General features: G+C 50.9%; 1 protein-coding gene across 1 annotated transcript; it reads right to left on the bottom strand.

Annotated features, from left to right (window-relative positions):
- Nucleotides 1-6,597: 6,597 nt before the first annotated feature.
- Nucleotides 6,598-19,760, bottom strand: LOC122364834 (nucleoporin GLE1-like). The gene is made up of 10 exons (XM_043335592.1): nucleotides 19,718-19,760; nucleotides 18,273-18,364; nucleotides 17,390-17,908; nucleotides 16,744-16,953; nucleotides 15,031-15,188; nucleotides 13,851-14,035; nucleotides 13,298-13,426; nucleotides 12,983-13,125; nucleotides 11,218-11,403; nucleotides 6,598-6,624 (listed from the first exon to the last, which is right to left on the bottom strand). The coding sequence occupies exons 1-10, from the start codon at nucleotides 19,740-19,742 to the stop codon at nucleotides 6,598-6,600; spliced, it is 1,674 nt and encodes a 557-aa protein (XP_043191527.1). The 5' UTR covers nucleotides 19,743-19,760.
- Nucleotides 19,761-21,229: the final 1,469 nt, after the last annotated feature.

Genomic DNA, 21,229 nt, shown 5'->3' with positions numbered 1-21,229 from the left:
TCGGAGAAGGATTGGTATTGGATCTGGTGATCCGGAAACTGGCCTGATGCGGTAAATAAGTGGCAAGGGAAATAAGTATGTATGGAGGTCGGTTCAGGGGAACCGGTCATTGTAGGGTTACTGGGAGCGGGCTCCAGTTGAAGTAGGCGCTAGGGCTATGTTGATAGGTGGTTTGTAGCTCGAAGGATCGTTAGGCGATGAAGATGCTATGAAATTCGGGATTGGATAGGTTTTGCTTTAGGTTCTCTATACAAGTTGATAAATCGACGGCTCAACAATGGTGATCGCGGGCGACGCGCGCAGCATGTTTTGCTCTTGCATGGTCGTTCTCGTTCTATGTCTCGGGCGGTTTCTACGGCGTAAGACGGGCAAAATAAATAGCCGTGTCGCGGTCACGGCTAAGGCTCAAGGGAGAGGGGAAGAGAGTTGGACTCTACAAAGCAGGGAAAATCCGGCCTGGCATTAGATTCTCCCTTGATGTTAGGTTTTAGGCCTCCGCTGTCGTTTTTACTAGCTTAAGTCGGAGACGGGATAGATTAGACAAGTCAGATCATGCCTGCGATCGTCAAACTTATGTCGCCACTGAACGAGATGTTGTTGAAATTATAAGGATAGATTAGGATCAGTGCTGGTATTTAGGAATTATTTGGGAAGGGGAGTTATGACCATTTTGTTTTTTGTTTTTATTTTGGGAGCAGGCTGCTCATGTGTTCTATCTTGGCGGCAGGGTGATCCGCAGCCTAATACACCAGCTACGTTTTACATGGCAGGGAAATGACATCTAACAAGCTTGCATTAACTTGTCATGTGCACCACTGGGGGAGAGTTAGGTAAAGAGGGAGGGAGCGGACTGATAGTCTGGCGTTTTTCGTGTGTGTGAGATGTGTGTTTGAGTGCATGATTATGCTACGTTAGGTTATGTTTTTAGGTTAGGTAGGTTAGGTTAGGCTAAGTTAGAGTGAGTCGAAGAGTGAATGTGGTATATCCAGTGGGAGGTACCCCTCCGTGCAGTGGCCGGGATGTGACTGTGATGTGAAGTGTCGTTTCTTCTGTTTCAAGTAAACGATTTAAAGGGGGTCCCAACCGGTTGAGAGAGAGCCTCGGGCAGCCAACCTGAGTAAATTATCCTCTTGAATGCCCATAACCCAATGACCCATCACCGTACACTGTAGCAGCCTATATGCCCCAGTGACTGACCAGCCTCGCAAATCAAACAAATAATAATATCTTGCCCCGCTACAAGAAATTTGGCGCCCAACGTGGGGCATGGCCATGTCCTGGAGGCACGAAGTCGGTGGGCTGACACGCATAGCCGAACCGAAAAAGTTGCAGGTCAAAAGTTCGACTGGATTGACCGTAAAGGGTAATTTTTATAAGTAACACAATCTTCTGCAACTTGGGGCTGCAACGGGAACCATGAGTGACAGTTTGAACGGCGGGTGAAGATGTTGAAGGAATGAGCATGGTTATCTCGAAGATGTTGAAAGTGGACCTCAATCTCAAAGGAGGATGTTTTGCAGTAAAGTTATAAGGGAACATAGCTTTTTATGTTCTCGGGTCATACGTTTCATAGTATCATTGGCTGGCTAAGGGCGACTGATGATATGAAGATGTTGAAGTATTGAGCAGTAATATTTTGGAAGATGTTGTAGATCTGAACATTTTACCCAGGAGGAGGTGCAAAGCTGAACTGAATCACCAAAGGAGGCGTTTAGCAGCTGTATCGTAAAGATGGGCAGTTTTATGTTTGGTAATATTAGTATTGAAACGCGGGCTGGCCGAGGAGATATGAAGATGTTGTAGGATTGAGCATTATATCCAGAAAGATGTTGAAAGGCAGAACTCAATCACAGGAGGCAACGGCGGCAACCGAAGCAGGGCGGCGGAGATGGACGGGAGACAGCGGACAACCTCTGGCTTTCGAACACGGGTGGCTGGTCCATTCAGTGGCCCGCAAACGTTGGCCACGGAGTCGAGGCTGAAATGTTCCGGCTCTGTCAGCAGGGATCCGTCGGGCTGACGTCATTCCGTAGCAGCTATCCAGAGGAAGGAGAAAGGAGAAGGCACGAAACCGGACCTGACCGAGAGGGATGGTGAGGAGCTGAGACAACTGGAGCGGACTGGCGGGAGCCAATGCTGATAGGAAGACGGAGGAGGGGGCGTCAACCGGTTCCAGTCCGGACGGAGGCGAGGCCATTACGGAGGCGAGGACGCAGCAGAATGGCATCAATCGGCTACACCATCATCACCGGGCTACTTTCCGGCGCCATCCCTTCCCCGTTTCTCTATTGCAGGTCTGGGGATATACCACCAGGGCGGAGCTGGCGAAGGTGACAGCCGGGGTGCGCCGCCCACCGCTTGGGCGGTGCCGCGCCTGGTCATCCGACTACAGTAGGCGGACGGAGGAAGGCGGAGCTGGCGAGGACGGTTCCAGGGGCTAGTCTCGCCTGCCCCAGGGTCCGCTTCGCAGCCGGCTCTCCTGGCTACAGTGGGCAGCAGCTGCCCACCAGACGGAGCGGGAGCTGGGGCAGCTGCCGAACTCAATTACGACACCTGACTCAGCAGTGTCTACGTGGTCACCGCGGGTGTAATACCCAGGCCTGTCCCCCTAAGGACTGGAAGGGACACACAGACATCAAGTGATGTGTAGGCAGTGTTGCAGCATTTTGCAAAAACACAACAATTTATTAGGAATAGGTACTTGTGATTCGTTCTCCCATCCATGCAAGAGAAAGATCGGATGCGCGGATTCCGGGTCAATTCTGAGCGAGTGGAGGGGCGATGATAGCGCTATGGACCTCGATGAATGTTGTGGAAATGCGTGTCTTGTCTGCTCGCTGTGTATGTACTGTGTGTATGCTAGGGAATGATCGAACTGGCGCAGTGCACCCCGAGGTGAGTGAGGAGACCAGCGGGCAGGGCTAAGTCCTCGTCCTGCCACATCCTTCTGTTGACGCTAATTAACCACCCACCTCATCTACCCATAAGTCTCTCAGGTTTCATCATCTCCCCTCAAGGTTTTTGCAGCCGGCTCCAACCCCGAGTCGCGGGGGCGCGACTCAAAGAAGATGGTTATGAAAATGTAACGCTGGCGCGTTTCATTTTCCCTCCCCAAATCAACCCGTTCCCAAATTCATCCTTCAAAACAGCAGCGCGCCGGCGACCGGACACCGCTGACCCGCCGACCATCTGGCCGACACCGGACGGCAGGACAAACACGGATCTGAGACTGCGCCGCCAAACGCCATTATCCTGCGGCCCTTACAGAGCCGTCTCACCGTCGCTGACCGTGGAAGGGTCCAGCAATGGGTCCCAACCCCGGTCAGGGGGGGGGACGGATGGACAAAGGCACGCAGCCTCCTACGCGCGGCGAACGGACACCGTCAGCCTGGGAAACAGGACACGACAGCGCCGCTGCGGCAGCGGGAGGCCGGGGCGCCCGGGACCAAATTGACCACCGGTATCACACTTCAAAGGCAATTTCTTCAAAACACGGCTCGAAATAGCACATTTCCAGGATGTGCCGAGACTGGCGCCGACAATCAGCATCGTGAAACTGGGACAGCCGACGGAGTAACAATATCCAAATTCCAGCATGGCACGGCACATCCGCATTCCCGGGCCCATCTTCCCACGCTGGCAAACCTGGCCGGCGTGGCAAATCTGCCGGCATCGCCAGGGGCAGAAGATTCAAATTCACCTATCGGCGCCAGAATATTTGAAGGGAGGAGGAGCACCCAGAGAGGATAGCAGTCACCATGGAAACGGCACGCCGGAGGCTGCACAGCGGAAAAACGCATACGTTTCGGCCCAACATAACGTTAAATTTAATAGAAATCTCACCCTTTCGGCAACCAGACTCAGCAGAAAATACAGAAGACTGGTTAGACGGACAGAAGACCTGGAAAATTGGCCCTTACTGGAAATTCAGAGAACAGCAGAACTCGGAAGAAAGAGGCGGAGCGAAGACGGCAACTCTAGAGACAGCCCGAGGCAGATGGAGCTCCAGCAAAACTTTGAGGATTTTGAGGATAGAGAGTCAGTTGGAGAGTCGGAGGCGTCGGGGACGCTCACAGGCGGCAGTTCAGTTGGAGTTGGAGAGTCGGAGGCGTTGGGGACGCTGACAGGCGGCAGTTCAGTTGGAGTTGGAGAGCTGGGAAGTGGAGTTCAGAGGTGGGCGAGACAGTCAGTTTGTAGCGGCAGGATGGAGAAGGACAGGCGATGGAGGGAGTGAGTTCGAGCGGAGAGGAGAGTTTGAGAGGAGGAGTCGGCGGTGATAGTTCTGGAGGAGGAGGATGGAGGACTGCCTGCCACTGGAGGACTCTGCGCCGCTCCGCCGTTCTGCCGCCCGCCACCACCGCTCCGCGGGCTGCCGCCAACTCTGCCACCCGTCCGTCGTCGCTGTGCCGCCCGCTCGCCGATAAATCTGCTGCCAGCCGGCCGTCAGCCCTGTCGTCCACAGCCAACAGCTAAGCGGTAGGTCGGCACTGGAGGTCATGAAGCTGCTTTCCTATCATAATCCTTCCCCAATGTGCCCCGCCTGCTGCCCCGGCTTTTCTCTCGCCCCGGGGATGTAATTTTATTTAGGCCTGTTTGGGGGGGGGGGAGATCTGTACGTATGCGTGAGCGTGTGAACTTGTATGATTGAGCGGCCTTGCGCCTTGATCTGGAGATAAAAAATGGGAGTGGCTGGGACATGTTATGTACGTATGCGTGAGCGTGTAATTGTTGAATGAGTTAACGGCATTGCTCCTTGCTGTAGGGTATCAAAAGGGGGATGGTTGGGATATGTATCATTTTGTCACTTAACAGACTTAAATCTGCAATTTTGTCTAAAGCGGGGTAGGGCTGGTCTTGAATGTGTGCGTGCGTGAGTGTAAATGTGAGCACCCGGGCGCATCAGAGTGACGGACCATTGGGACGAATTTTGGCCTTCATTACGCGAAAGGCGGTAGAACTTTCTTCAAAATGCGTGTGATGCTCAGCTACGTTCGTCTCGGTTACTCCAGCCGGTTGTCTAATATTCAGTTGCAGGCTCAAAGGACGGCACTTTACGTAGTAGCTATTTAGTTTAAAGTTGACATAGGTAATCTGGCACTCTGTTTTGGGGATCGACTCAGTTCACTATGGTTTATGGCTAGTTTAAGTCTAGTTTTGCTTATCTTTGAAAACTCTGTCGTTTCACTGCTAGTTTCTCTTCCTTCGTTTTGGCTGAATATATCTTGAAAAAGTACTCACATCTGTTGGGGCTATTTGGGAGGGAAACATGAATGGATTAACTTGACGAGATGAAAGTGCTGAAGGAGAGAACGAGAGAACTCGGACTTCGGAGAGAATGGGAGGGCCGAGCAGAACACCGTTTCTGACACCGTTCACACGTTGGCATGTTTTTTTTTTCGGAACACAGGCACCGGTGGGAGGTCACACTACATCATACTGGGTTGTTGTTGTCCTCGTGGTTGTTGTTTGATAGAGCTCTGATTCGAGACCATCAAAGTAAACAGGCATTTGCGTCGGTAGTACTGTCAGGTTTTTTCGTAATTATGTGGCCGGATTTATTATTTAATTATTCAGCACGATTTAGTATTTATCACGATAATTTTTTATTTAGCACGATGGGATTCAATTAATTTTGATCCAGTGCAAATCGACGTACGTTGCAGTATATACTCGATCGCTTCAATGTCCGGTAAACGTTGTTTATTTCTCACTATCTGTGGATTAGCGTAACGATAAGTTTTGAGCGTTTTAGCCCCAAAAATCCATGCGTAACTTCATTCAGTATGTAGCGTAACTCAGTGCTGAACGACGAGTGTCTTCTAGGTTTCAGGGTTGGTAAATATGCGAAACAAAACCCATAAGTCATTAACGACCAAAAAATTTTCATTTCCGAAATTGTCATTTCCGGCGGGTTGGGTGCCCGAGCTCAAGCAAAAGCCAGTCAAATTTGACGTGAATTAACGTATGCCCGAGATGAGATTAGTATCTTGACGACTCAGTTATGATTTAAAGTATATTTAATTGGCCGGCATTTTGTTTCCGCTCCACTATCATTTAATCGAGACGTGACCTACCTGTGAAATTAACATGCTCTACCTAACAGTTAACGTTACCTGGTTTGTATTTCCGGCAATATACCCCATAATCATCATTTGATTTCACGATTCTGATCGAGTGTGGCCAGAACGATTTTGCTAAGCTTAACTTTAAATTTGCCCGAACGCCGCTCATTATCTCCGACAATTAACGACGATATCAATACCGTTTATGAACGATTTAAATGTCTCTGCACGCACCGTCCGGGCCCATCAGCCGGCTGCGGCCGCCGACCCGGCTAATCCCCAGGAATGTGTGTGAAGGAGGGGGTGTCCCGCTCGTGGGGAGGGGTTACCTGGCGGCTGATCAGACGGTGACCCGCCGGCGCGCCGGCGGTGGGGGGGCCGGCGCCGGTCGAGAGAAGCGGCCATCTTTGGGCACCCGGTCGGTCCCGGCTGCCGGTTCTGCGGTGGCTAGAGCAATTAACGCGTGCCACTGGCCGTCCAGCGCGGGTTCACAGGGAAACTGGGATGGGGCGCTAGGTCCGACGGCGGCACACGATCACTCGACGCGGTGGTAGAGCACCGACTGAAGACGGAGCATGGATGCGACGCGTGTAAGAATGTGATCTATCGACATTCCACCTTTCCTATCAGTCTTCTCCGATTGATTGGTAATGCAGTCTCTGAGTGTCGGCCAGCCGGTCTGTCGGCTTGTTGACCTGTCAGTCTGTCGGTTTGCCGTTCATGGTCTGATGGTCTGGTGGTCTGATGGTACGTCGGTCTGTCAGTTTGACGGTCTGTCAGTACGCCGGTCTGTTGGTTGGCGACCCATTGACTCGTCCGTCCATTCGTTCGTCAGTCTATCTATACGTTCGGCCATCTGCTTCCATCTGGCTCCCTTTCTCTGTCTGTCCGTCTGTCTGCATGTATGTATGTCTCCCCCTCCTCTCTTTTTCTCTCTCTCTCTCTCTCTCTCTCTCTCTCTTTCTCTCTCTCTCTCTCTCTCTCTCTCTTTTTCTCTCTCTCTCTCTCTTTCTCTCTCTTCTCTCTCTCTCTCTCTCTCTCTCTCTCTCTCTCTCTCTCTCTCTCTCTCTCTCTCTCTCTCTCTCTCTCTCTCTCTCTCTCTCTCTCTCTCTCTCTCTCTCTCTCTCTCTCTCTCTCTCTCTCTCTCTCTCTCTCTCTCTCTCTCTCTCTCTCTCTCGTACTTATAGCTACCAGCACGCGTTTCATGTCGTCAGTCGGTAATCCACGATTGCGTCGTCGGGTCTGCTGCGTGCATGACGTCACGGAGGAGGTGCTGTCTCGGGACGCGTGGGGAAATGGACCCCAACCCGCAGGCGCGGCGACGCCCGGGCCGGACGGGCTCGGCTGTGCTAATGATCAGGGGATCGGCGGGTGACCCTCGCTGCTCGCACCGCGCTGGGGTGCGGGACAACAATGGCTGAGCCGAACCCGCAGTCAGAGGTGACCTGTGGCCCACTGAGAGCGGCTATCGCTACACGGACCATCGAGTCATTAACAATTATACCCGGATTGACATAAACATTACCGATGATTGAACTAGGGTCAGGCATCGATTACAACTTCCAATTGTTTGAGCCGGACAATGTTTTTTTTCTCTCTCTCTCACGAATGGGTTGAGTTAATGCTTTGTCAGAGTTACATGGTTTGTCGAAATTAGAACACGGTCTTTTATCGCTCTACAAAAATGCTTATCGGTAAAACTCGAGGAAAGCAATTAAGATAAATCGTATCGAATTAAGAGGTACTATATTAGGGAATAATTCGGGGCTGCGAGGCCAGTCTATGCGTGTCGTACCCCCGTGTACGTTGTGTTCATCGACACGGTTGTCTACACTTACGGCCTACGGGTGATGGGACGGGTTTTTGTCTGGGTTGAACGATTGAATGTGTAGTTATGATTGATCTGATGGCATTTGGGCCGAAACTCATTTTAAACGTACAAATAGGATTATTGGTTAAAGCATCAGTGGTAGGGGGTTTAACGTTGGCGATTTAGAGGTGCTTAATTTTAGCGATTGGTTTGTTCCGGAACGGTAGGTTAAAACGGCTGGGTTACAGGGGGAATACTGCTTTCTGAATAGGTTTGGTCGGAGAAGGATCTGGTATTGGATCTGGTGATCCGGAAACTGGCCTGATGCGGTAAATAAGTGGCAAGGGAAATAAGTATGTATGGAGGTCGGTTCAGGGGAACCAGGTCATTGTAGGGTTACTGGGAGCGGGCTCCAGTTGAAGTAGGCGCTAGGGCTATGTTGATAGGTGGTTTGTAGCTCGAAGGATCGTTAGGCGATGAAGATGCTACGAAATTCGGGATTGGATAGGTTTTGCTTTAGGTTCTCTATAAAAGTTGATAAATCGACGGCTCAACAATGGTGATCGCGGGCGACGCGCGCAGCATGTTTTGCTCTTGCATGGTCGTTCTCGTTCTATGTCTCGGGCGGTTTCTACGGCGTAAGACGGGCAAAATAAATAGCCGTGTCGCGGTCACGGCTAAGGCTCAAGGGAGAGGGGAAGAGAGTTGGACTCTACAAAGCAGGGAAAATCCGGCCTGGCATTAGATTCTCCCTTGATGTTAGGTTTTAGGCCTCCGCTGTCGTTTTTACTAGCTTAAGTCGGAGACGGGATAGATTAGACAAGTCAGATCATGCCTGCGATCGTCAAACTTATGTCGCCACTGAACGAGATGTTGTTGAAATTATAAGGATAGATTAGGATCAGTGCTGGTATTTAGGAATTATTTGGGAAGGGGAGGTTATGACCATTTTGTTTTTTGTTTTTATTTTGGGAGCAGGCTGCTCATGTGTTCTATCTTGGCGGCAGGGTGATCCGCAGCCTAATACACCAGCTACGTTTTACATGGGCAGGGAAATGACATCTAACAAGCTTGCATTAACTTGTCACTGTGCACCACTGGGGGAGAGTTAGGTAAAGAGGGAGGGAGCGGACTGATAGTCTGGCGTTTTTCGTGTGTGTGAGATGTGTGTTTGAGTGCATGATTATGCTACGTTAGGTTATGTTTTTAGGTTAGGTAGGTTAGGTTAGGCTAAGTTAGAGTGAGTCGAAGAGTGAATGTGGTATATCCAGTGGGAGGTACCCCTCCGTGCAGTGGCCGGGATGTGACTGTGATGTGAAGTGTCGTTTCTTCTGTTTCAAGTAAACGTATTTAAAGGGGGTCCCAACCGGTTGAGAGAGAGCCTCGGGCAGCCAACCTGAGTAAATTATCCTCTTTGAATGCCCATAACCCAATGACCCATCACCGTACACTGTAGCAGCCTATATGCCCCAGTGACTGACCAGCCTCGCAAATCAAACAAATAATAATATCTTGCCCCGCTACAGAGCTAAGACAACGTTGCTGCGGATGACCACCGGCCAGCCCGGGAGCAATGGGGATAAAACTGCGACCGCCTCCAACGCAAGCCGCTTTAGAACCGTATTGATGCTCTTCGTCAATTATATGATTGGCCTCCTGAGCTAAAGTCGTATTTCAGCCATTTCAGCGCTTCGCGATGAGAAAGGAAGCGAGAAGCCTTATATTACCAGGAAAGAGAGATGCATCGGAATACTATCAGCGCTCAGTGCAATGCGTCGTACCAATTAAATTGCACTACCGATTCAGCTTTGCGATACCTAATTCATTTACCAGCCAATGCCGTGCGTCAAGCTTCATAAACTTTGATTAATCGCTCGACGCCCTAGGGAGAAACTTGTTGCGGAAAATGACCTGACCTCACATGACCTTAAGGAAAAATCCGAGATATACAAGTTGTGAGACTCATAATGGATACTAGATCCTGCAAGTTTCATTTCCCTGTGACATCTCCTCTGGCAGTGAGGGCGTTGCGAAGTTGCGAAATCTGAAGACCGTGCAGAGGTTCACTTATGACGTCATAGGTCAGTGACCTGACCTGACCCAAAAATGCGGTTGAGGTAAAAAGATCTGGTTTGAATCAAAGGTCAGGTATGCCAAGTTTCAGCTCTCTAGCGCCAGCGTGTTCGGAGCTATCGCGAAAAAAAACCCTATGGGGGGGGGGCGTCACCCCCTCCCCCCCCCCTCGGCCGGCGAGAGTTAAGGTGGGATGGTCAATTTAACTTGACTTCGATGACTGCTTACCTTTCCGTATTATGAGCCTTTAATTCCGTATTTAGTAACTATTGACAGACTTTTGATATGAAAGCTTTTGAACACGGTGTGCCGTCTTCTGCTACAAGGCCTAGAAGCTGGGTGGCAGGTGATGTAAAAACGCCCACCAACACTTCAGGCCTGGGGCTTCAAGCGGACCACCGCTACGGCGCAGGTTTAATATCAACGGCCGAGGAAAACGTCCCATACCTATTTTTACATTGATATCCTCATGAAAACACCGTCTGTAGATGCAAGGTTTCAATGGGCGTAAGACAATCGTTGAAGTCTTTGTGGAAGTAAAAGTTACTGAGGGAGTACTGCAAGAGAAGCAAATAACGGTAAGTGCCATTAGCCGACGCACACAAACTGTTTTCGATGAAACGTCGCCAACCAGCTACTCACAACCGGATAAAAAAAACCGCGTTAAGTCCGCGAGAAAGCTTAACTATAGGTTTGAGAAAAAAACTAAGCATACGTACGTTTGCACTGTATAGGTATTATAAAGGCTAGAAATCGAGAACACTTTTTCGATAAAGTAATTAATAGCATAATGCATAAATAGCTATAAAGTAGAGTATATCATGCCGTCAAAAAAGTATATACTTTCCAGGTGCGTTTTTCGGGAGCCTTTATACGCATTTAACAAAAGCATGTAAAGAGGACTATCGCACCAGAAAACATTACCTCAATTCACGCTATTTTCTTGGACTTGGAACTGGTTACGATATTCATTATAGGAAAAACAGGCAAATTATGCATAATCGACCATTTGATAACACATTTCATCCCCTCGTCGCGTGAGAGCGGCTAACTTCATTCTGGTAAAGTTTCTCACTAAGAACTAAATAAAACCATTCACACAAATTACGAACACACTCACAGAAATAACGCAACTAACTCTGAAACCAAAAACGCAGCCTAGTTACCTCCTTGGATAAATGAGGTGTACGGGCGCGTCGAATACAGGCTATTTACGCTTAGACCCACGACGCACGGTCACACCTTGCGGCACAGCACACAATATCTACTCACCACAAACTTTTTGGCGACCAGGTCGAGACAGAAGGCGACTCCGTTGGGGTGCGAGGCGGCGCTGACCTGACCTCCGGCCACGGCCACCGGCTGGCCCCTCAGCAGCTGACGCAGCTTGTCCAGCTTGTCCCGCAGGTGGGCCGTCGATACAGGCGAGATGGCGTTTATCGGCGTGTTCACCGCTTTCTGTGGGACGAGGAGGGGTTAGATGAGTGTGGACGAAAGGCATCAAGACAGCCATGGATCATTATCGTAAAAGAAGCAAAGAATGCTGGGTTGTGTCCGAAGTTCAAAACATCTGGGTATTATAAACGGATGGAGGTTGGATGATGGTATGAATAGCTAGGTGTGATTCCATGGCCAGTTGGTAAAGCACCGCACCGTTTTGCACACATGAGGGCCTGGTATTGTTACTGGGGTTTGACGAAGGTCAGCTACTACAAGATTAAGATACTTCCATGCTGACCTTTAGCGCCGATACCTCACCCTGTATCTGTGACATATTAGAACACGAAAGTGCACATATTTACAGATTGAATGAAATCCAAGAACTATTCTCCACATAGCAGCCAGCCAGCTGTAACGCGAGCCGCAGTCTCACATCCAGCCATGCCCAATGCTCATGGATGTATGTACCCACGTCCGGCCAGGTCGGTTTCAGCACACACCATACGGAGTGAGCAAATCGCATGTAGCGTGCGTGCATGGAAACTTCCGTCAGTTCCTGATAAATGACCTCGGGCTAGTCTCCGGAAGACACGGCGACCGAGAGGAGAGAGTGAGAGAGTTGGAAGAGAGAGTGAGGGAGCTGTCCCACTCGTCAAACTTCTCCGATACGCTCCACGAGTCCGTATCGGTGTAGCGTCCGTGAATTTAAAGTGGCCAGTGTGGGTGACCCTTTCGGACTGTGACAGTCCGAGTGTGTGACCTGAGATAATGGTCTGCCGGGGACGGAACTGTGGCCGAAGCGGACGGTCCAACACACCCACACACGCACGCGAGCACACACAAGCGCTTACAAACAAACACACAAACAACTTCTCACGGCAGAGTTTCGACCAGTCGCCTGATTGGTGGTGAATTCAGACTAACTAGCTCGCTGTTGGCCCGTGGGATCGCGCAATGTGGCAATCGTGCTCCAATGCGCCAGCCTCGCGTCTGCGTTTGTCGATCGTTCTTCGTTTTAGGCAAATATTCTGAGGCTATGAAAGAATCTTAATCGAGAAATACGATTCAAATATAGCGTTGCGTATATTCAGAGAAGAATCAAAATTCAAAAGTCTTCAAACTTATCTGTGATGTGAGAAATAAGTAGCATGCCTTTAAGTTATAACTATCAAATGTAGTCGATTCATTTTAAACTCAACCTGAACTAACATTCACGCTGCAGCAGATATCCAGTCAAAATACCCTCGCCTGAACTGCCGATAACGTCGATATCAAACTATTTAGTTTTCAAACAATTGGGTCCGTGTGCGTTGAATTCGACTTTGGCGAATGGGGCTGCGTGCACATTCTACAGAACACGTCTCACAGCTAATGGTTGTCCTCCAAAGTGGCCCGTGATTTGCCGTCCTCGTTTCAGATCTAACTCAGAAACATTACGGTCAAAAGCCGCAGGACATGTCTAGAGAGCAGCTTCAAACGACCAAACACATCATTCAATAAAAAAGACACCTCAATTCAGTTACGCTTGAATAGCTGGATACCAACACCATAGGACAAACATAGCAAAACCGCATGCCCATTGTCCATTACAACATACCTGGCAATCAAACTTGAACTTTTTGAGCGCCGGGTCTGCCAGCAGGCTGGCGAACTGAGCGCGGAACTCTGCCGCCGCCTTCTGCACCTGTTCGTAGCGGGTGTTGTCCTCCGGCAGCACGGCGTCACCCAGCTGGCCGGGGCCTGTGCGACAGACAGGGCCGGTCAGGGCCGAGATCGGCCAGCTCGGGGCTCAACGGTGTGGTAGTGAGGATCCGCGCTACGGCAGTGATCTAACTGTAAGAAACCGAGGGAGAGAGGGAGTGAGCGAAACGCCTGCCTCTGATGGGCTATACAGAGACAAACCGCAGCCCACCTGTGCTCGGTTGTGCGGCCACCGGGGCGGCCACGGGCTGTGCAGCGGCCGCCGCAGTTGCCGCTGCGGTCGCCGCCGCCGCTGCCGCTTTGGCGTCTTTGGCAGCCTGAGCGGCGGCGTTGATCTCATCTGTGGAGCCAGGAAGGTGGTGTCAGGTTGGGGAGACCGGTGATTAGACGCACGCTCAGCGAGGAGACAGTGTTTTTCACAGGAGTGTGACCCAGATGGGGATAGCTGCTTCTACACTTTTACATAATTTAAATCAAGAGCACCATATTTTCATTATTGGAATTGACTCAATTGACGTACAACACAATTAATAACGAAGAAACAAATACTAATTAAGGAATAAGGTCAAGCACGAAACAAATATGTCATAACAATGGAAGCAAGCACGCTAAACAACCATCACTTCACCCAAAACCAAACACAGCTGACAGCAGATGCAGAAAGAAATCACATCTGACCCTAGCTCACACCAGGTACCCGGCCCCATGATGCCTTCTCCCTCTCTCACATCATATCTAATCATCCACACCCATCCAGCACTGACCGACAACAGCGGTGATCTTCCGTGCCAGCTCGGTGGCCTCCGCGACCGCCCGCTCGGCCTCGGGTACATCGAGCTCGGCCGGCGGGGCGGTCGACAGCCGGTCCATGGCGGAGAGCAGCTGCTTTAGTCGCTCCACCTGACCGGCCGCCGGACCGTCCTGCAGCCGAGAGATGTCCGCGCAGCCCCTGAAACAGGCGGAACAGGGGAGATGTCAGCGGAGAGGGGAGGTTACTCAGCCCCTGAAACCGGCGGGGCAGGGGGGAGGTTACGCCGTGCCGATCAGCCCTTGAAACCAGCGGGGGGGGGGGGGGGCAATGGTCGATGGGAGGGTTCGACCTGAGTCCATTCCAGGAGGAAGGAGGGAGGGAGGTAAGGATAAATATAGAGCGGATGAATAGATGGTGGAAGAAGTAAATGAAAATTGAGTACGAATGCATAAAAAACGACCATGAGCTAATGCTGAAAACTGAACTCTCTTCAGGCATAGAAATAGCGTTATTGGTCCAGCCCGCGTAAGTGGAACGCTAATGTTATACAAGTCATATGCAGGTACTGCCCAGCTTTTTCAATAACGGTCAACATGTCGTAAAAAACAAGGGACAAACGTTCTAAAAAGTAATGTAGCTCGAGTGAGCCTTCTATGTCCATAAAAGCCTTTCGTTCCATTTTCGCCAGAGTACGCTTATATAACCAAAGCAATAAAAAACGAGATATCGCGAACGAACTGTCCAGCCTAGGTTGAATGCTTCACTTGTACATACGCCAATAATTCGGTACAAGACCATCGCAGAAAATCCTAGCAACGTGAAGCAGCGATGCTTTTTATATTCAGCTAGTCCATAGAGTGTTTTCATTCAGCTTATATGCAATTAATCATCAAAAACGCAACTGTCTACATCGTCTAGCCTTCATGGATCACGTTCGTGTTTAATCCGAGTACGTCACGATATTTGATTTTACGGCAAGCATTATATGGCTGAACATGCCACTGAAGCAATAACCAGTTGCAGCAAGTACCAATGTTTTAGCAATAACAATAGAAGTTATCCACCCGGTCACTGCGTTCAAAGTTCCCACTAATGACTGGTCTGCCCGTGTCACGTTATATAAACACACCACTACAATCCATGCGCATTATGTAAACCACACCTTTACAGCTCTCCACCCACGGGTCACTCACTTGATGCTGGTGAAGACCTGTGACACGATGGAGCGCATCTCCTTCTGAGCAGCCACCATGCGGTCGAGGTTGGCGCGCTGTTCGGCGGATTTTCGGCGCCGCTCCTCCTCGTCTGCCTGCTGCTGCTGCACGGCCGCTTGGACCCGCTCACTGAGGTCCTGAGGGAGGAGGGGGAGAGATATAGTGACTGCTGTACGGCTGCCTGTACCCGCTCACTGAGGTCCTGAGGGGGGAGGGGGAGAGATAGCGACTGCTGTACGGCCGACTATACCCGTTCACTGAGGTCCTGAGGGGGGGGGGGGAGAGAATATAGTGACTGCTGTACGGCCGCCTGTACCCGATCACAGAGGTCCTGAGGGGGGGAGAGATAGTGACTGCTGCACGGCCCCCTGTACCCGCTCACTGAGGTCCTGAGGGGGGGGGAGGGGGAAGAATGGTGAGGTATTAGTGTACGGCCGACTGTACACGCTCACCGAGGTCCTGAGGGGGGAGGGGGAAGAATGGTGAGGTATTAGTGTACGGCCGACTGTACACGCTCACCGAGGTCCTGAGGGGGGGGGGGAAGAATGGTGAGGTATTAGTGTACGGCCGACTGTACACGCTCACCGAGGTCCTGAGGGGGGAGGGGGAAGAATGGTGAGGTATTAGTGTACGGCCGACTGTACACGCTCACCGAGGTCCTGAGGGGGGGGGGAGAATGGTGAGGTATTAGTGTACGGCCGACTGTACACGCTCACCGAGGTCCTGAGGGGGGGGGGGGGAGAATGGTGAGGTATTAGTGTACGGCCGACTGTACACGCTCACTGAGGTCCTGAGGGGGGGGGAAGAATGGTGAGGTATTGGTGTACGGCCGACTGTACACGCTCACCGAGGTCCTGAGGGGGGGGGGGAAGAATGGTGAGGTATTGGTGTACGGCCGACTGTACACGCTCACTGAGGTCCTGAGGGGGGGGGGGGGGAGAATGGTGAGACGTGCTGCTGAACGGCCGCCTGTACCCGCTCACTGAGGTCCTGAGGGGGGAGGGAGAGGTGAGGACGTGCTGCTGCAGCTGCACGGCAGCCTGTAACTGAGGTCCTGAGGGGGGGGGGGGGAATGGTGAGGTATTGGTGTACGGCCGACTGTACACACTCACTGAGGTCCTGAGGGGGAGGGGGAGGGGGAAGAATGGTGAGGTATTAGTGTACGGCCGACTGTACCCGCTCACTGAGGTCCTGAGGGGGGAGGAATGGTGAGATATTAGTGTACGGCCGACTGTACACGCTCACCGAGGTCCTGAGGGGGGAGGAATGGTGAGATATTAGTGTACGGCCGACTGTTCACGCTCACCGAGGTCCTGAGGGGGGAGGAATGGTGAGATATTAGTGTACGGCCGACTGTTCACGCTCACCGAGGTCCTGAGGGAGGTCAGGGGGAGAAATAGTGAGACGTGCTGCTGAACGGCCGCCTGGACACGCGCACTGAGGTCCTCAGAGGAGCGAGGGTTAATGAGTTAGTAAGCTATTGCTGAACGGTCGCCTGCACCCGTTCATGAGGTTCTGGGGGGGGGGGTCACTAAGGTCAGATGAGGGGAGGGAGTAGATATAGGGTAGGTTTCTGAAGTTTTGTGGCCCAAAAGCGTGCCGAACGACCATCATACAAAGTCAGCCTGTACAATAGGCACTCACCCACGCCGTCCATCCCTCCTTCTCCCTCACCAATCACCGCGCCCGTACCTTGGCATCGAGCTGCTGCTGCTGGCGCATGCTCTCCTGCTGCTGCCGGAGCTGCTGCTCGCTGCGCTGCCGCTGCATCGTGCGCTGCTCGTGCTGCTGACGACTGCGCCGCTGCTGTTCAACCGCCAGCTGTCGCTGACGCTGCTCGTGCTGCTCACGCAGACGGCGCACCGTCTCCTCAGCAGCTGCCAGTCGCGCGCGAGCCGCCGCCTGTCGGGGGTTCACATGGTGAGCAGTGCGATGATTGAGCGGAGTTTGGGGAGCCACTACAGAGCTTAGAGCTGAAAGGCCTAGCTAGCTTGGCACGTCCGTGTCCTGATATATACGCTGGGAAAATATGGTACACCAATGGAGATAGGTATTGCTGGGACACAATTCTTGAATCTGACACATGACAAATTGTCCAGATACATTTCGCTTAGAATAAAAAAGCTCAACCCTTTCACGCCATTGATACTTTGTCTACATATCAGCACAACAAGCTCATTTGACAAAGCATAGGTATCAAGGGTGACGACCAGACATCCTCACATCTCACATACTTGACACATGACATAACGGCAGGCTCACGTGGAAGGAGAGAATCTACCGCTCGTTAGGACTTTTGTTTGTCACGGACGCCCCTGAGCCTCCGCCATCTACCCACCTTGGCCTGCTCCAGATGTCGCTGCCTCTCATCGTGGATCAGTTTGTCGAAAGTCCTCGGCGTAAAGGGGGTGGGTGTCGAGCCATGCCGCGGGGTGCTGGTCCTCTGCTTCTGCTTTTCCTCATCCACACCCCTCTCAGGACTCTGATCTTCCTCCCTGCTCCGCTGGAAACTCGTCTCGATATTCCTCCGCACAGTCTGTTCATTGTCTTTCTCCACACTGTGCTCAGACTTTTCCTCTACCCCACTCTCATTCCTCCCATCTGGAGATTTCGTCACGGAGCCGACACTGGCGAAGCTCTGTCGGGTGGGTTTACTGACAGAGCCGGAAGCGCGCGGAGACCAGGGTCCGCGGCAGGTCATGCGTGTGACCCGCGGGTGCAGAGGCGTGTTACTGTCCTCGTCGTCAGAAGAAGCGAGACCGAAGCTCGGCGGTGAGGAATAGTCGGCCGGTGAGCGCGGCACGGCCACGCGCACCTGGAGGGACTCCATTTCGGAGTGAATCTCATCCAGAACGTCCTGTGGCACGAACAGAGCACGGTTAACGAGGTATTGGCGATATTCGAACGGGGCACGTGGAATCAGTCACGGACAGGGTGCGAGTTGTGAGACACGAGCAGGACACGTGCAACGGAACATCGACAGGCGGTACGGATGTCGCGAGACATCATCATACCTAAGGGACACGCACAGAGCACTCGACAAAATCAGGTGATCGCGAACTAAACAAAGATCTGGTCTTCCACAAACTTTCCACAAACTAAAACAAAACAAAACATGTGAATGGTGATGCTTGCAAAACCGTTACGCTAAAAATAAAAACGCATTTAAAAACATGAAACGCCAGAAACTTTTGATCCACATTTCCATTTCCATTAATTACCTCAAAGGACTGCAGGCAGACCCTATGTCGATCATACTTCAGGCGGCCTCGCGGCGTTCGCTGCAACTGCTCAGTGACGCTCATACTGCCACCTGGAGACAGAAACAAGAAACACTGTTACCCTATAATAGGCACAGCTGCCCAATACAATTACAGACTACAGCAGGGATTGACAGAGTGGGGCCATTGGGGTAACGGAGGCCTTCGGTGGAGTTATTGAGGGCTTATGAGGAATTTACATCGCTCTAACTGATCCAGGGATCCCGCTCTCACTGAGCTCATTTTGGGGTAGGTGTATGCTGGGCTCTTAGGGATAGGGGATGTCAATCATAATACCACCCAAGTGCTTGTCCAGCCGGGTCTTGAACTGGTCGACAGACTGTGCCATGAACGCTGCATTCAGGAACAAAATCCAGTTCCTTATGCCAGTGAAGCAGAACACGTTTCTGCGCATGAGTTTGGTGGAGCTGGATTTCCGGAGTTTTTCCGGAGGGGCCACTGGTTTGAGCCGAATCGTTCTAAGTCAAAAAGATTCCTGGTGACATAATCAACCCTTTGTGCAGCAGCTGATATATCCCAGCCAGCAATTTGGTTTGGCTGAAGTCCATTTAGCTCCGGCAACTCTGACACCCCAGATTTGGGCCGATGTAAACGGAACGCCGCCGGAACAGGGTCGATATGGCTTTGGTCGATATGGCTCTATTCTGGCTAGCCAGTCTTAGCCGTAGCACTCCTTAGTTGGCATGGTTTTGGACCGCCAAGTCCGGTTCGAGTCTGGCTCCCTGCCAAGGCGTGCTACGGCCAGGTCCGGCTGTCTCGTAGCGTAGCTGCTCTGGCTTTCACTTCACCTCAAGTGCCGTACCTCAACCATACTTCAGCCACGGTAGTACAGCTGAGGTATGGCATGGCTGCTGCAGCAAAGTCCGGCTGTGCTACGGGAAAGCTCTGGATTGTATGTCAGCTGCAGTAGAGCCTCCAGTAGACCTTGCCCGTACTTCGGCTGGAGTAAGTGCTGGAGCTAGCCAGAGTAAAGCCGGATACAGCCCAGCGAGGCCAATTGTTGTGGCTGGGATGGTTACCTAGTGTTACCATGTCACCTCTGCATCTTCAATAGTTTACATTTGACAGTCCCAATCAAGGAAGTCAGCTTTCAGGGCATGAGAGGTGTTTGTTTGACTGTTGTGACCATTCTTGTTGCAGGTCATTGCACTCACTACAGCCTCTTCTCTATTGGCATCCTATAAGAGGGATCAAAACATGGTCTTGTATGTTGTATGGTGTTGTATGGTAACAGGTCAGGTTCCAATTTGAAATAGCTAGATCGCTTCACATAACGCTGAACTACTAACACTAACATAAACTTCAAGATTCTTCATCAACTTATCAACTTCTCCCTCCTAAGGTTATTCCTCCCTGGCAATTTCCTCCCTGCGCAATTTCCTTACCTTGGTATCTCCTTACTCCTTCCATTGTCACCCGCTTAGTACCGCTTAGTACCGACACCTTGGTACCGAACAAGAAAGGACGTGACTACTAGTCAAGAGAACGACTACAGTGAAGTTGGACGCTTGGGTCGCAAGGCAACGTGTCCTATTCCAACAACAACAAGAACATGGTGTTGTATGGTCTTGTATTTTTTTATGAATTCAGTTAGACCCTTTTGATTGGAAAGATTCACAAGGACAAGCCCCCGCTGAGTGAAGCTTATTGCGTTGACCCTGCCCTCTACCCTACGATCGCGCAATCTCGGTTATATGGCTGAATTTAGAGTCCAAAGTTTAACATATCATCATCAGGGAAGACGCTCAGCCTTCGTACTTCATTATCTTCCTCAGACAAGAACTCAACTTTGGCTGGTGTGTCTCGGATTCAGGGTTCCTGTTCCTCATATCCACTTCTCACTTCCTTCCTGACTTCCTAAATGACACTGGGAACCCAACCAGGTGAGTTGACCAGGTGAGTACTGAGTATATGCACATCGCCGCGCACCACCGGTGTCCTACTCACAAAAGATTGGCAAGACTGGCAGAATGAATAGTAATCTTACTACTCACTCACAATTCACAAAGTCCTTATAGGGTACGGAGAGCTGGTAACTTCGTGAAAAAACGCAAGTCTTGGTCCTTGGATGTCAATGAATTCAAATTATAGGCCAGTTATCTCAATCTGGCTCATATCACATGAGACTGAACGAACAATTACCACTTTCCTAGGTTAAAGATTTAGGTTTAATAGCTTCATTTTACCTAATTATAATTAAATTCGCGCATATCCCAATTTATAAATACCTTTTTTCTGTATTGGTATGCTTTCCACTCTATCTTTCACACGCGTTGGGTCTTGGTCTTGGTCGTGGGTTAGGGCGCATAGCCTCATCGGGCTCAGAGCGTCCGTAGATGTCTTGTTGCCACTTTCATGTCTTCAGAGTTGGTAGGTAAGACAATGGAGTACTAAGCGTGGTAGTGGAACGGAAAGACAACAGCGTACCGGATAGAACCAGGATATAGTATTGAGGAATATTTCCAGGTAGGACAGTAGTTAATGTTAGTAGCGAACTATAAAATGGTTATGAACTTAGAGATAAAGAACTGAAAATGAAAGTAACATAAACGACCGGTATCTTTTATGCCTGGCTTTTTTCAACAGTCAAAATAACACTCCATATACATTAATTTGCCATTGATAAACACTCTGGTAACAATAGGTACGCTTGTCTCCTCGTTAGAGTAGGAGGATGTCGTTCATCACCATAACCATCATAACATGTATCGATACACTGTGGTCGCAGACCAGTTGTTCAGGCCGTGTACGTAGGAATGCTTTGGCCGTAGTGTTTCCCTAAGCGCGCTGCGTGGATCCATGGATAGAGAGACCAGCTGGTTAGGTTCGTCCAAACTAATTAGTTTCTAAACTACGTGATCAACTACGCTCGATACTGTCTTAAGTGCCACCACCGT

The sequence above is a fragment of the Amphibalanus amphitrite genome, unplaced genomic scaffold (assembly GCF_019059575.1).
Source record: "Amphibalanus amphitrite isolate SeventyFive unplaced genomic scaffold, NRLGWU_Aamphi_draft 000702F_arrow, whole genome shotgun sequence".
NCBI lineage: Eukaryota > Metazoa > Arthropoda > Thecostraca > Balanomorpha > Balanidae > Amphibalanus > Amphibalanus amphitrite.
Note: the sequence above shows the minus strand (reverse complement) of the source record. Positions and strands in the feature narration are given on the sequence as shown.

Coding starts and splice junctions, on each gene's coding strand:
- LOC122364834 (XM_043335592.1), bottom strand. CDS start 19,742: ATGGAAGGAGTAAGGAGATACCAAG. Junction 18,365..19,717: donor AGGAGTAAGGAGATACCAAG/GTAAGGAAATTG, acceptor TTCTGTCTCCAG/GTGGCAGTATGAGCGTCACT. Junction 16,954..17,389: donor GACATCTGGAGCAGGCCAAG/GTGGGTAGATGG, acceptor AACCCCCGACAG/GCGGCGGCTCGCGCGCGACT.